The sequence below is a fragment of the Diadema setosum genome, chromosome 21 (genome assembly GCF_964275005.1).
Source record: "Diadema setosum chromosome 21, eeDiaSeto1, whole genome shotgun sequence".
NCBI lineage: Eukaryota > Metazoa > Echinodermata > Echinoidea > Diadematoida > Diadematidae > Diadema > Diadema setosum.
Genome location: NC_092705.1, coordinates 14838546 through 14852687, shown reverse-complemented (window position 1 = coordinate 14852687; position 14142 = coordinate 14838546). Strand labels below are relative to the sequence as shown.

The window sequence follows — 14142 nt, the reverse complement described above, 5'->3', positions numbered from 1 at the left end:
GTATAGTAGTAGTAGTAGTAGTAGTAGTAGTAGTAGTAGTAGTAGTAGTAGTAGTAGTAGTAGTAATAGTAGTAGTAGTAGTAGTAGTAGTAGTAGTAGTAGTAGTAGTAATAGTAGTAGAATTAGTATAGCAGTAATAGTAAGAGTAGTATGCAGTAGTAGTAGTAGTAGTAACAGTAATAGTATGTAGTAGTAGTAGTAGTAGTAGTAGCAGCAGTATAGTAGTAGTAGTACACGTAGTTGTTGCTGTTGCTGTTGTTGTTGTTGTTGTTGTTGTAATACTAGTAGTAGTAGTAGTAGTAGTAGTAGTAGTAGTAGTAGTAGTAGCAGCAGCAGCAGCAGCGGCGGCGGCAGTAGTAGTAGTAGTAGTAATATCTGAAGCAGAATAGTAGAAGTAGATGTAGATGCAGTAATAGTTGTATGATACTATAAAGGAGAAACGGTACAGCAGTGCTATATATCACCATTATTACGAGTAGGCCTATAGATGTCTCAGTTCAGCAAACATTTGGACGTGTTTCCATGGCGACGAGAAAGGTATTTTATCAGGGCTCGGGCTTGGTCTCGTCCTGACAGAAAGGCCCCGTGGGTCGTGGAGAAGAAGATTTTGTGGAATGCCTCTCCAGCGAAGCATAGGATAGGAACCTGCATTGGACGAGGAAGAGGCCACGGGTTCGAGTCTCAAAAGATAAGAACTTTATCACTTCTCTTTACGAAAAACAAAGAACACAGCAAAACATTACATAATATTATGAAACAGCTCTGCCGAGAGTTTCAAAATTGATGAATTGAAACGCTCCCTGTGCAAATAGGTTTAATATTGCATCTAGATCATTGGAAATGATAAGTAAAGAGGACTTGACAAAGCGTTAAACGTTATTCCGAGAATGGAATTTTACTGCACATTTTAACCATCAATGGATTGCTTTGTTTTGTATTTTCCCCCAGCCAACAAGGCACTGGTCAAGTATGCCTGCCAACTATCATCTCATTTTTTTTTTTTAATTATGATGACGATAAACTTTATCATAAGCCCGACATCATGATTATAATTAACACAATATAAGAATAATGCATATATCACAATCATAAGACTCTAGGCCCATTTCATTGAAATTAAAAAAAAAAGTTCTGATTGTAACTCTTCCTGCAATTAATGGCAAGTGTCATGGTAATGACAAGAATCCTGCTTTCTGATTGACTTGGCTGTTACTACGGGAAGTTGCTATTCCAGTAAGAGTTGCTATCCTATAATCTATATGTATTATATATTTTATGAAATGGAACCCAAGAGCATCGCCTTAAGGTCTATCCTTCTTGAGCTATCATTTTTCGCAATCTTCACAGTCTGACGTCACAACGGGAATACGGTGGCGTCATTACCTTCTCTTTTCCATCAGTGCTCGAGCCATACACCGGTGCATTCATGATGTCGTGATTTGTACAGGACGAATGGGGCGAGAAAAAGGCCGCGTATGAACCGCGCTGATATCGGTTGCTATGCCAACGACTGCACATAACCGAGGCGGGTTCCGGAATGGTAGGATCGCCAAGGAATTGCCTGAGAAGTGACGTGCAGCGCTGAAATACAAACGAAAGAATCTAGCTGAATGCACCGCCTTTCTTACATACTCTTCTTCTGACTTGTTCCTGTGAATCTCACGATTAGATTAATGTGATGACCAAAACTTTCCTTTCCCGTAGGTAAAATGGGGATGAGATGGGATGTGGGATATCCGATAAAGATTTTTATATTTTTACTGGCTTCATATGCAAATACACTTTTAAAGATTAACAATGAAAGTTGAGAGTCTCAATTTGGTAAGCTCAGTCTTAACGATAAGTCCTCACAAAATTGAGTGAAGTTTGTGAGCTGACCAAAATCCAAACAGAAGAAAACCCCAGAAAAATGCAGTATTGATCGAAACATCAGCAACGGGACTTTGTGGTTTTTTGTTTTTTTTTTTTTTTCTTATCAAGCGACTTAATGTTACTTTACTCAAACCATGGACATACGTCACCTGTCACTTAATGAAATTTATACTGTCTTCTACTGGCTTCCCAAACGACGTTATGACGTCATAATAATACCTTGCCCAATTCTTCATCACTAAGTGTCTCCATAAACTCCGCCCCTTTGCCATAGGTCCAGCCAAGCAAGATGTCGCTGTTCTTTTCCTCTGCGTTGAATCCAACCAGTGTGCGGTAGAATACCGCTTTCTCTGCCTCTTCGTCCCTTTCCGAAATCTCCGTAGAGGGCTCCCTCCACATCAGCTGCACCCCAAACTCTTCGGACGTCCAAAAAGGCTCGTCGTATCTGAACAAGTACGATTGAAATTTTCAGGGCAATTGTATCATTCTCATAGCGTGGGTGACACATGTCCCGCTTCTTCGATGTAGGTTGGAATGTCTGTCACGTTTTCACGTTATATTTTGATGATCTTTCGAGAAGAGAAATAGTCGCTTCTAGAAATACTACATGGGTTGCAAAAAAGTGTCTACTAACACACATTTTTTTCACAAATAATAAGCCAACATCTTTATTGTAGGCGTCCATGCATATGTACGTATTGCAGCACACAGTAAATAGCGATTTCGAATGCCTTAGATACCATTCATCACAAAAATATGAATAATTTAAGCTTTTACAGGGAAGGAAATACATATAAACGTGAACACATCACTGACTAAAAGAGCGTAGATTACACGTCGAAAGGAATATATTTTCAATCAGAAAATCAGAATATGGGAGAATGAGAAAAAAAACCCTTTCATTCCAGTACGTAATGTGATATTGGGTTCATAAGCCCCTTGAACTAGTTGCTAGTCATGTGACTTGCTTAATATGCACCCCACTTGCAGTGTGTGTGGAACGTCACTGAAATTCACGTTTCCATCAAAGGCGTATAGTCTTTTCATTATTGCTCCATACTCATTCAAATAATTTTGAATTACGTATATGAGCAATCATCCTTTGGTCTTCTGACGAACGAAACGTATGTTTGTTTGTTTGCTTGCTTGTTTTTGTTTTCAAGCTAATATTTGTAGTAAAAATCACTTGACAAAGCTGAGGACTATACTTACGATTATCGTCTATGCCCAATACGACGATCTACTTTGATGGTTTCCTTGCATTCAAACTGATGTAACTTTCTTGAAACGTGCCAAAAAGATCTCAATTCATCATAATTCACTGAGATTATCTTTTGCCAAATTTTCCTTCATTTGGATAATTTTAAACCTAAGGAAGTATATCCCTATCTGAGACATACAGGCACTTTACTTTTTATTGATTTCATCCTTTTTATTTCTGTTTTCTAACCAAAACTATCTACTTTGGTAGAGATAAGAAACTTAGCAAGGAGTTGAATATCCATCGTTACGTGGGACTTACTTCACCAAAAAACAAAAACAAAACAAAAAACCCACAAAACAAACAAACAAACAAACAAACTGGAATTTAGCACTAGAGAGAGATATAAAGAATTTTTGTTGTAAACTTACTTGAGGAAAATCTTGTTGACCGTACCATAAGGTAATGACCTCAACACTTGTAGCTTATCTTTAGGTAGGGGAGGGTCAAAAAAAGTTCCAAGATTTTCTTTCAAGAACCCCACAGAAGATGTCACTATGACGTAACTACATTCGAACGTTCTTCCGTCTTCCGCATGCACAACCACTGATTCTCTGCCGTCATCACCACATGTCTGGTATTGTATCCTAGCAACAGGAGTGTTATAGAGGATACTCGATTCGGGGATGTCTTCAAGAAGCTTGGAAATAACTCCTTGGTAACCCTCCTCTCCCAAGGTGGTGTAGTAGAAGCCTTCCAGTTCCTCGTACTGCAGTGCGCTACGAAACTGCACTTCGTGGAGATCGTAGGAGCCGAGGTCCATACATTCCATCCGGCAGCAGAATTCAAAAACAGCCCAGTACTGGTCCAGGAGTTTCTTGGAATGTACCTCTATTTTCTCCAGTCTCTGCGTGAATCCCCGCAGCATGACATCCCGAAAGCTTTCCCCTGGGTCCAAGGCTTCCGGGTCGACGCTGTCAAACTCTTCCTGTACCTCGGCGTACATCCTCTTGACATTCCGGACCACTTTGGGATCGATGCTTTCCCCATCTTCGGTTTGATAATGGTCGTTACCGTTATCATCATAACGGTACCAGCTGGCACTGTCGTCGTTGAGGGCGCGAGGAACCTTATCCTGCTGTAAAGTAAAAGTAAACCGAAACCCAATATCATAAATGTAATGAACTAAGAGAAACCAGCTCACCAATCAATGTAGTAGAACACATCAGTGCACGTTTGAGGAAAATCGGACAATCTTTTAAAAAGTTATGAAGTTTTGGTGTCGTCATCAATGGATAAAGAGCCTTCTACAGTTCATGGCGTCATTCTGGACAACAATACAAAGGAAATAATATAAAGAAAATTCAACATATTTTCACATTTAGCCAGCACAATGAAATGGCACTCTTTTAGAAAGCAGGGAGACTAATATTACTACCCTTAACATAACAATGAGATGTCAGATGCACTTTCCATGAAAAAAATCAAATTTTGTGGAAGTATCTTTATGTTTTCTTTACACTGTAGTCCAGAATGACGTTATGAAGTGTTAAAGTCTTCTTGTCTAGCGATGACGGCACTAAAACTCCCAAAATTCATAGCTTCTGAATCGATTGCCTAATTTTCCACAACTTTCACTTATGTGTTCAAATGATATTGCTGCTTTCACTCAATCCACACTTACATTTGGGTTTTGGAGGCAGTCAACATCATTCGTTCAAGCTACAACTGTAATAAAAGAATGCAGACGTGGACCGTCACATGCCCCCCCCCCCCCACACACACACACACATCCGGCAGAAAACCTACACTCGCACTGTAAAAGTAATGAAAGCATTTTAACATCGTCGCATCTTTGTGAATAAATATTTGGACTAAGAATTGCCAGGAGGATCATTCAGGGTGCTATTCTTTGAACGCATATTTTGTGGTGAGCTATATTAGGCCTACTTGGCTCCGAGAATCCAGGAGCTAGTAAACAGACGAGACAAATACGTACATTCGACTCACGCCTCACGTAAACGTTCTATTTTAGGTATGTAAATGACTGTAGGTAAAGAGTGTAACGATAGGAAATTTATCGCGTCCTTGTTAACAGGACTTTGAACTCAGAAAACAACTAATTGTAACCCATAAAATACTGAACTGAGACCCAGAGCACACAGTAATGTATCTCTCGAAAACGTTTGATTCTTTCAACTATACTCACTAACCAAGGGTAACCCAGGAAGTATACAAATATACCTTTGTTTAAAAGAAAACAGATATCCAAGAAAGATGTGGCACAAAGAGTATTATCATATCTATTTTTATCAGCAAGAAAAAGAGATTGCACAATAAAATGAAGGGTGCTGCATAATACTCGGTACGCAAGTTAACAAGTATTATGTTAAGCGGCTCATCGAAATCAGGCGGATTTATTATGGGATATAATTGAAAAAAGAAATTGAGGGTAATTGCAAGAATTAATTTCTTATCAAAATATTTCTGTTTTCTACAACTTATCTGATCTGATATTTTGTGCAATGGTACTGAGAATATGAAAGTTTGTTTTAAAATGTCCATTAGTAAAAGGGTTTGTTTGGTTTTTTTTTTTTCTTTTCTTTTTGGTCGGAGCCTTTGGGCTAAACGTCTTGTAAGATTTATTATTTTTTTTTATTTCTTAAATAGTTGTTCGTTTTGCATTATTTATTTATTTATTCATTTATTCATTCATTCATTCATTCATTTATAAATCTATTTATTTATTCATTCATTCATTCATTTGCACGGCTGGAGTAGGTTGCTTGTGAAGTAGATGGTGTTATCATCCCACCAACGCGGCGCCACCGATCTCCGTTGATGCCCATGCTTGCTTCTGCTAGCGTCTATATATACATTATCCTCGACTCATTAAAGAATTCTCGGCTCGCCTGTCGACGAGTAACGTGCACGATCAAAATTTTAGCTTTCGGTTGAAGCGTGGTTATTTACATTTATAAAGGATTTTGGTAAATACACCTGTATTGAGCGCAAGGTTGATAGTGGAGATCATCGATTATCTAACAGGTGATGTTAGTAATAAAACCTTACTTGAACAGGCCTTACCCCGACAACGTTGGGACAATGTCCGGAGAACAAAACTCCTCGCATCAGGAAATAAAACCGCAGGGGAAAGCGAGAGTACCGTCTTAACAGACACACACCGAAAACCTCCTCCGGACAGATTTCCATAATGCCCGGTCACACTGCCCAAAAGTCGCGTAAACGCATGAATCACGCAAGAAATTTGGTTGTGCGTGCTTGTCCGTCGAGAATTTTCGCTGATTTACGCGATGAAAATCACCGACGAATTGTGCAAGAATTACGGAAAGATCACGCAAAAATAACTTACAAACCACGCACTTCCAGCGCACAGGCACGCCAAGGCCCCAAACAGGGCGAATACGTGGTTGTGCGCGACGACTGAGGTCCACGGAAAACCACGCATAATCTGTGCATTCTATGAACTGAGTATGAATCGCGCATGATTCGCGAAACATTTTCGCGAACAATCACTGATATTCCACGCATATTTCGTGCATTGTTCGCGTAAGAACTACGCAAAAATTACGTAAAACAGCGCAATACTGCATAAACTTTTACGCGAAGCCGAGTTTTGAGCTGCTCAAAACCTGGAATCGCGTAAAGCGCCTCCCCGGCGGCGTGTTTTTTTTAGACGGCACAGATTGGGAACCCTATCCCTAAACCTAACCCTAATCCTAATCCTAACCCTAACCATCAAACCCTAACCCTAACCCTAACCCTAACCATAAACCCTAACCCAACGTTTTTCCCATAGGGTTAACACGCGCCATGCCCCAATCTGTGCCGTCTTTAAAAAAAAAACGCGATCCGGCGCACATCGGCCGATAATTATACGAAGGTTCCACGTCAGACAAACTCATGAAATACACTATGTAATGCGCAAATCGCGCATGTATCGTGGAAGGCTCGAATTTCTTACGTGATTCATGTGTTTACGCGACTTTTGGGTAGTGAGACCGGGCCTTAACAATCCATGCATGCGTTCATGCGCGGAGGGAGTATGGTAACAATCCATGCAACTAATCCATGCACGTGAACGGCGAGCGCATGCGTGTTGAGTGTATCAAAGGAATTTAACTTATAAAAGTGGGTATCTCATTGGGCTGGAGACTAGTTGACGACCTGGTAGTGACTCGAGTCTCTCTGGAGTGGTCGCAGAGGCGTCATCGCGACGTCTCCTGGAATATAGTCGAGTCTCCGGGAGTTTTCGGAGACCCTCTTCAAGTCTCCAGCCGGTCGCAGAGACGTCTCCACGACGTATCCACGATGTCTCCTTCTAGTAGCGACCATGTCGCTGGGACTACTTTTATTCGCGAGGTCTGCGAGATGTCTCCTCGACTTCAGCGCGGAGACTTATTGGCGACCTACCGGAGACAGCGACCAACTTTTGGTCTTCAAAGTCGCACGATTCGAAGCAGTCGTGGCGAAGTCTCCTCTAGCGAAATAGATTGAATTATGTTACACAATAATTATCATGTAAATAACGATGACTGGAATTGTAAAGCATTCGTGAGAGGCTTAGACTGAAGATCTTCTTGATCCCTAACAATAACAACCTAGAAGACGGGTTGCATGGATATGAGAAGTGAAAATGGAAAAACGTTAAAAGACGAAAACAATGTATAGCAGGATGAAAGATAGTCGTCCGAAGCTGTCAATCTTGTTCTGAACGAGTGTGGACTTACTTGGAATAATGGTAATCATAATAAGCGTGTCACAAACAGTAATCCACACTCGGTGGTAAGTGCGTGGGCTAATGCACTTAAACGTCTACTTGTAACATTTTGTAGTATAAGATGCTATACATTTTCATATCATTGATATCAAGATTATCATCATCATCATCTTCATTCTTTCATGACGACGATAACCTTCCGCATATATGGAGAACAAAATCATGGGGTATAGCATTGTCGGACCCAGGGGCTCACCGGGCGCGCACCTGTAATTTTCCCTAGAGTAAAAGAAATAAAACAAAGAAAAAATGAAAGGGGTGAGTGCGCCCCTACCCCACTAATTTTCGATTGTACAGTGGCACCAGAAAATTGCGCTGAAGCCTTTTTTTTTTCCTTGTCAGCTGATTAAACCAGTAGGTGCACCAGAAGTATCTCTTGCGCGCGCCCCACCCTCCTTACGGAATTCATGGATCCGCCCCTGTATAATAGCCTGTGCATGTTCCATACTCCCGACCTGTCCTTTCTATAATGTTGCTTACCGATAGTAATTTGTGTTTCTTGGCGAGTTTATATAAAGGATTTCCTCTCGTTCCATGTAGCCAGTTTGCCCCAAGCTCCACGACACGTTCACCTACAAAGATGGAAATTAGTATACATATATAGGACACGACAATTACATATAAATTACCGCATAGACGGGAGAAACGATGTATAAAGAATTTCCTTCTTATACTCATAGAGATTTTGTACTTACAATTTATACTTTCTTTAAAATCTTTACTGATATTCACCAAAAGAAGATGTATATAATTTATTATAACGAAGATGCATGTATACATAATAAAATATATATAATAGATTACATAAAAAGAAGATATAGATAATATCAGGGCTGGACACTCACTTTCTCTGTATCGGTATAAAATAACAGGAAACATATCAGCCCATTTTGAATCTTAGTCGCCCGATCGGGCCATCAAAAGATAACCTTTTTGAAAATTTGGTGTCCCGACATCAACTTTTATTTGGCCCCGGGCCACCGCTAATGTCGAGCCCTATAATGAGTACAATGATGGACACAGGGCTGAGGATGACGAACTCGGGAAGGGCATCGTTACTACCGTTGGAGCTATCAGTTATTGTCTTATTTCTTTGTATTCCAGATATCAAGTTCATAGGTTTTAAGGTGGATCTCTTTCTCATCCGCCCCGTTTCGCGTTTTTTTAGTACAGAGAACACCGTAAATAATGTCAGACCCTCCATAGGACTAACATTGCGCAATAGCGTTGCAATTCCTTATTAACTAGTGTTTTGTGATTCGGACGATTTTCTTTTTTTTTTTTTCCGGGGGATCATAAACTACTCACCGAATCCCTTGATGGTCTGTATTCGTCCCCCTGGACTGTCCATTGCCTCCAAAACAATCACCTTGCATGTTCTCGATCTGGTCAACTCGACTGCAGCCGCCAGCCCGGCCATACCGGCGCCGACTATCACCACAAGGGGATCGGGAGCGGGTGTTGCCATTGTTGTTATGGCGTCCGAGCTTCCCAGCTACACCTAGTCGATAGAGTGGAACACTATGAAATGTGAAGACAATACCGAGACTCGCTGTGACATAAAGCATAATAAATGTGCCTGCGCAGCAAGCTTTGTTTGTCTGAAAGCCTGAAGGTGGAGTGGGGGAGTGACGGTTTGCTTGCGCAATATTGCACAGAGCCTTGGGCGAACTAGCCTTTTGACAAGGCCTATAGCTGTATGATAGCTATAAACGGGCGAGCGAAGTGAGTCCAACTGAGTGGGATCGCTCCGTTCGCCCCCATTAGATTACTCACCTCCATACAGCAATAGGGCCTTGGCAAAAGGCTATGTGCGAACGCGCTGACACCATGGGCGTAAATCCGGGGGGGGGGGGGGATGGGGGGGGGGATATATCCCCCCTGAAATGGAGGAGGGGGGATGGCCTGTACAATCATCCCCCCCCCCCCCCTGAATTTTGAGGGGAAAAATGGAGGAAGCAGAAATGTGATTGTTATCAATTTTGGCATATTGCATGACGTTTGTACGCCGGCCTTCAGACAGGTAACAGAGCTGAACAGTATTCTATCTTGTAGGAAAATGTAAAAAATTTCTCAAGCGCTCGCTCGCTTCGCTCGCTCGCGAAGAAAGTAACATCGACATACACTGTAAGGTATGGCTCAGGCGTTGACAACGTCAAATAGTATAGGTCTACATGTAAACATGCTATGACGCGAGTAACTGGGGACGATCCGCAAAATATGTACGAAAACATACAAACAAACAATAACAACAACTTTATCGCCATAATTGAATCCCCTCCATTTCCTGAATCATTCCTGAGAAACGACAGTGACTGATGACTCAGTCAGGATACATCTATGGGCATACCAAGGGAAGATCAGGGACGTCGAATCTATGGGGGGCAAAGGGGCATTTGCCCCGCCCCAAAGGAAGTGTTTAGACAGACAAATCATTTATCCCCCAGGCAATTCCCGAGATGAGGACAAATCTCCAACTTTCTTAATGGAAAATTGTCCAAATATCGCCAGAACTATGCACCAGATCGTTGTATTGCAATCATGAACATGCAAAAGGTCCGCTATACAGGATAAGGGATAAACTTTGTACATTTTTGACATAGACGTCGCTTCGCTCGCTCGCATTTAATCATTATTCCATTCTCCTAATGTTGCTACCAGTGATTGACAGCAGTTGCGCCTGGTGTGCCCCCCCTTAATTTCCAAATCGAAGAATATAGCTACAAACGGCAGTTTTTGGACAGAAAAATGTCAAAATTTTCAACGCAAAGACATTTCACCGTAGGAGGGGGAAAACCCCCTACCATACCCTCCCCCCTCGCTTGATTCGTTCCCTCACATAACCGCTCCTCCTAAGATCAAATCCTGTCTACGCCGATGATAAGCCCCATTATTTAGTACGCCTTCACAGTGATGTCGCACAGCAAGAGCTGAAATACCACGATTTTGTCATTCAATAATATATTGTGAATATTTCATTTTCTTATTGTTTTTTTAAAAGAAAAGAAAACAATATTTCCAAAAAAAAAAAATTTTCATACTTTTAAGGCCTGATTTTCCGCCGAAAGTTGTCTGACAAGCAAAAAAAAAAAAAAATAAAGCAACAAGAACAAAAAGTCTTTATGTTGTTGCTGCCACTTTTCTCCCACTTTATATTTCATGCAAAAGAGTGGGGCATCCGATCCCTGTAAAGTGTGTGTGTGTGGGGGGGGGGGGGGGGAGGGGGGCATAAAGCTTCTCCCCCCCCCCCAAAAAAAAAAAAAAAAAAAAAAACCTAAAGCTGCGCCGGTCCGGTTGATGGGCTTGTAATCGTGGTGATGGTGACCATCCCCCCCCCCCCCCACTCCTCAGTATGGATTTACGCCGTTGGCTGACACTATAGTAAAGGTATACTAGATAATGTGACAGATGGTAAACCTTCTCCCAATCAATACTCAGTATTGGTCTCAAGACCCCAAAGTTGTGACGACTAGGCGTGTACTGTAAGTATACAGTAGATGTTCTACTGATAGATAGACCTACTTTCGCAGGTGATACCCCTCATGACAATTGAATAGGGGGATGGTACAATATTGGTGTAGCTGAGGATTTGGCTTTTAATTTTTTGCGAGATACCAAGAAACCACTTATGAAATGGTACAGAGCATGCCATTCTAAGAGGAAGTTAAAGTTTATTATTTGATGAAAATCGGTTTTGGAATGTCTGAGATATCCAAAAACAAAGTAAAACAAAGCGATCGTAATAAAATATGGGTCCCACATTTTATTTGTATTGCTCTGTTTCGGGTATCTCGGCCATTCACAACCAATTTTCATCAAATAAACGTTGAATTCCTCTTGGAATTACATGCTATTTCATATTCCATAAGAGGTTTCTCATTATCTCACCCAAAAATGTTACAAACCTGAAGTTAGGTCTCAACCAAAGCTATATAGGAGCCCTTTAATTATGATGGTCACGACTTTACGTATCTAGGTCACGTTGACCGAAAGATCGGTCTGTATCTGGTCGTCGGGGATATGTTCCGCTGAGACTGCGTCTGGCTTCACGGATCCCCTCGAGAGCGACAACATCATAAAAATAAAAGACTCCTCCGAACAGACGGATCTTTCTGTCTAGGTTATATACCACTATGATACTATAATAACTAAATCAAAGTGCACCTTGTTCTTTTCCGATATCTGAAATCTATGAGCGTGAGAAAACGTGAGAAAAATCAACTGAGCGCATGAAGAAAGACTCGTGTCATACCACGAAGCTATACTAGCTCTATGGTCATACACCGTATACAGACCGCGGACATGTGCATATACACTAAAACTGGTCTGTATTGAGTATCGCAAGCACAACCGACTGCACACGCTCCATGAAATACATAAATGGAACATGGAGCTACTAACAGAGCTCCATGAATGGAACTTCAACCCCGCTTGGCTACAATAGCGTTCTCATTTACCAGTTATGCAAGTGTTAAGTACTCACAGCTCGAACGAAATTAAACGCTGCATGAAGAGTTCTTGTCCACTCTGCACATTTTATGCATGTATATCACCGTTCAGGTCCATGGTATAATCTTTATTTACATGGAGGGGGCCCGGGCGTCGAGCCGCTTGAGAGAGACTGTAATCGAAACTCTGCTTGATAAGGGAAATAACGGGACGACCTTCCGGGCATTGAGCAGACAATGGTACAGATGAAATATTGTATTGCAACGGGACTGAATGTACTTATTGCTACGTGTTCTATACAGGGGCGGATCCAGTAATTCCGTAAAGAAGGGGCGCCACTGCTATGGAACCAGAACGAATTTATAATGAGTAGGTGCGGTGTGAGGAGAAAAATCTCTCTCATACTGAGTAAATAACCATTCAGAAAGGCCAGTACATGAAACGTGCACAGCACCCACATAGCATATTCCCCTTGATACTCGTCTTTAAAGTCCTACACTGTAGTATCATACTAAATGAACATGTTACTTTTCATGCATATCACGTACGTCATGTTCTCATCTCATGTTTTTCATACAGTGACCTCAATAAAAATGACTACCATAAATACAATGTAAGCTACAATTTACTTCATATTCGGCTTTGATAAGGTTTACGACAGATTTGTGAATACAAATAGGCAACTACTGTACTGGAAATGAGTGACATTTACAACGTGGTTTTATGTTCCGTTGATACACACGTTGATTATGTAATATATATATACGTGTATATATATATATACATATATATATATATATATATATATATATATATATATATATATATATATATGTATGTATATATACGTGTATATATATATATATATATATATATCCGATGACTAACCATTTTGTGCTTTAGATTCTATTCGCTTCCTCGCCAGGTCAAGCGTTTTGATGCCATTTAGGTTTCTATGGTCAGTCAGGATTAGAAAATATAGTGTGATATGACTGGAATATACGTTTCTAGATTCCATTTCGGTTATCACGTTCTTTTCGAAAGGAAATCCATGCATTTAACATTGAACAAAACCAACCAAAACATAATGGAGGGTTCATAAATAAGTCACGCAGCGATACGGAAGGTTTTGTGACCCGAAGCAGTTGGAATGGGGATTACATATTAGTATGACATAATGGTGTTGCCTGCCTCACACGTCGTGTCCAATCAACGTGCATTAATAATGATAATGATAATGATAATGATAATAATGATAACAGTGGCTACTTGTATAGCGCACAGGCCCACCTTTGCGCTTCAAAAACAAATATATATATATATATATATATATATATATATATATATATATGTATATATACATATATATACATATATATACATATGTATATATATGTATATATACATATATATATATATACATATATATATACATATTATACACATATATATACATGTATATATATATATATATATATACATGTTCAAACATGACAACAGAGAAGAAAATGGGAAACTGTGATAATTGCTCCGAACATAATATACTGCAATTGAACTCCTCAGTGTGAGAGGAACAGATGCGTTTTAAATTTGGATTTGAATGTTTCTATTCTGTAGACGACAGTTGCCTTTACTGAATAGGTAACTGATTCCACAATTTTGGTCCCATAACGGAAAAAAAAGCACCATCACCCAATCCACGTTTTACTCTGGGTGTTTTGAGTAACAATGCATCTGATGATGAACGTAGACTTCGTTTGTTATAATAGATCCGTATAAAAAAAAAAAAAATCTAATCTTATTTGGCACGAATTCCAAA

The 14142-nt window shown here is 40.4% G+C and overlaps 1 protein-coding gene across 1 annotated transcript; it reads right to left on the bottom strand.

The window, feature by feature from the left end:
• Positions 1-484: 484 nt before the first annotated feature.
• LOC140244576 (peroxisomal N(1)-acetyl-spermine/spermidine oxidase-like) lies at positions 485-12490 on the bottom strand. The gene is made up of 7 exons (XM_072324200.1): positions 12358-12490; positions 9183-9375; positions 8355-8446; positions 3505-4211; positions 2092-2317; positions 1384-1581; positions 485-645 (listed from the first exon to the last, which is right to left on the bottom strand). The coding sequence occupies exons 2-7, from the start codon at positions 9340-9342 to the stop codon at positions 493-495; spliced, it is 1536 nt and encodes a 511-aa protein (XP_072180301.1). The 5' UTR covers positions 9343-9375; positions 12358-12490; the 3' UTR covers positions 485-492.
• Between the last annotated feature and the right edge of the window lie 1652 nt (positions 12491-14142).

Excerpts from the sequence above, each read along its gene's own strand:
- LOC140244576 (XM_072324200.1), bottom strand. The coding sequence starts at position 9,342 with ATGGCAACACCCGCTCCCGATCCCCTTGTGGTGATAGTCGGCGCCGGT. Across the intron at positions 4,212-8,354 it reads AGAAACACAAATTACTATCG|CAGGATAAGGTTCCTCGCGC; the intron begins GTAAGCAACATT and ends TTTACTTTACAG. Across the intron at positions 646-1,383 it reads GCACTGATGGAAAAGAGAAG|GTTCCTATCCTATGCTTCGC; the intron begins GTAATGACGCCA and ends CGTCCAATGCAG.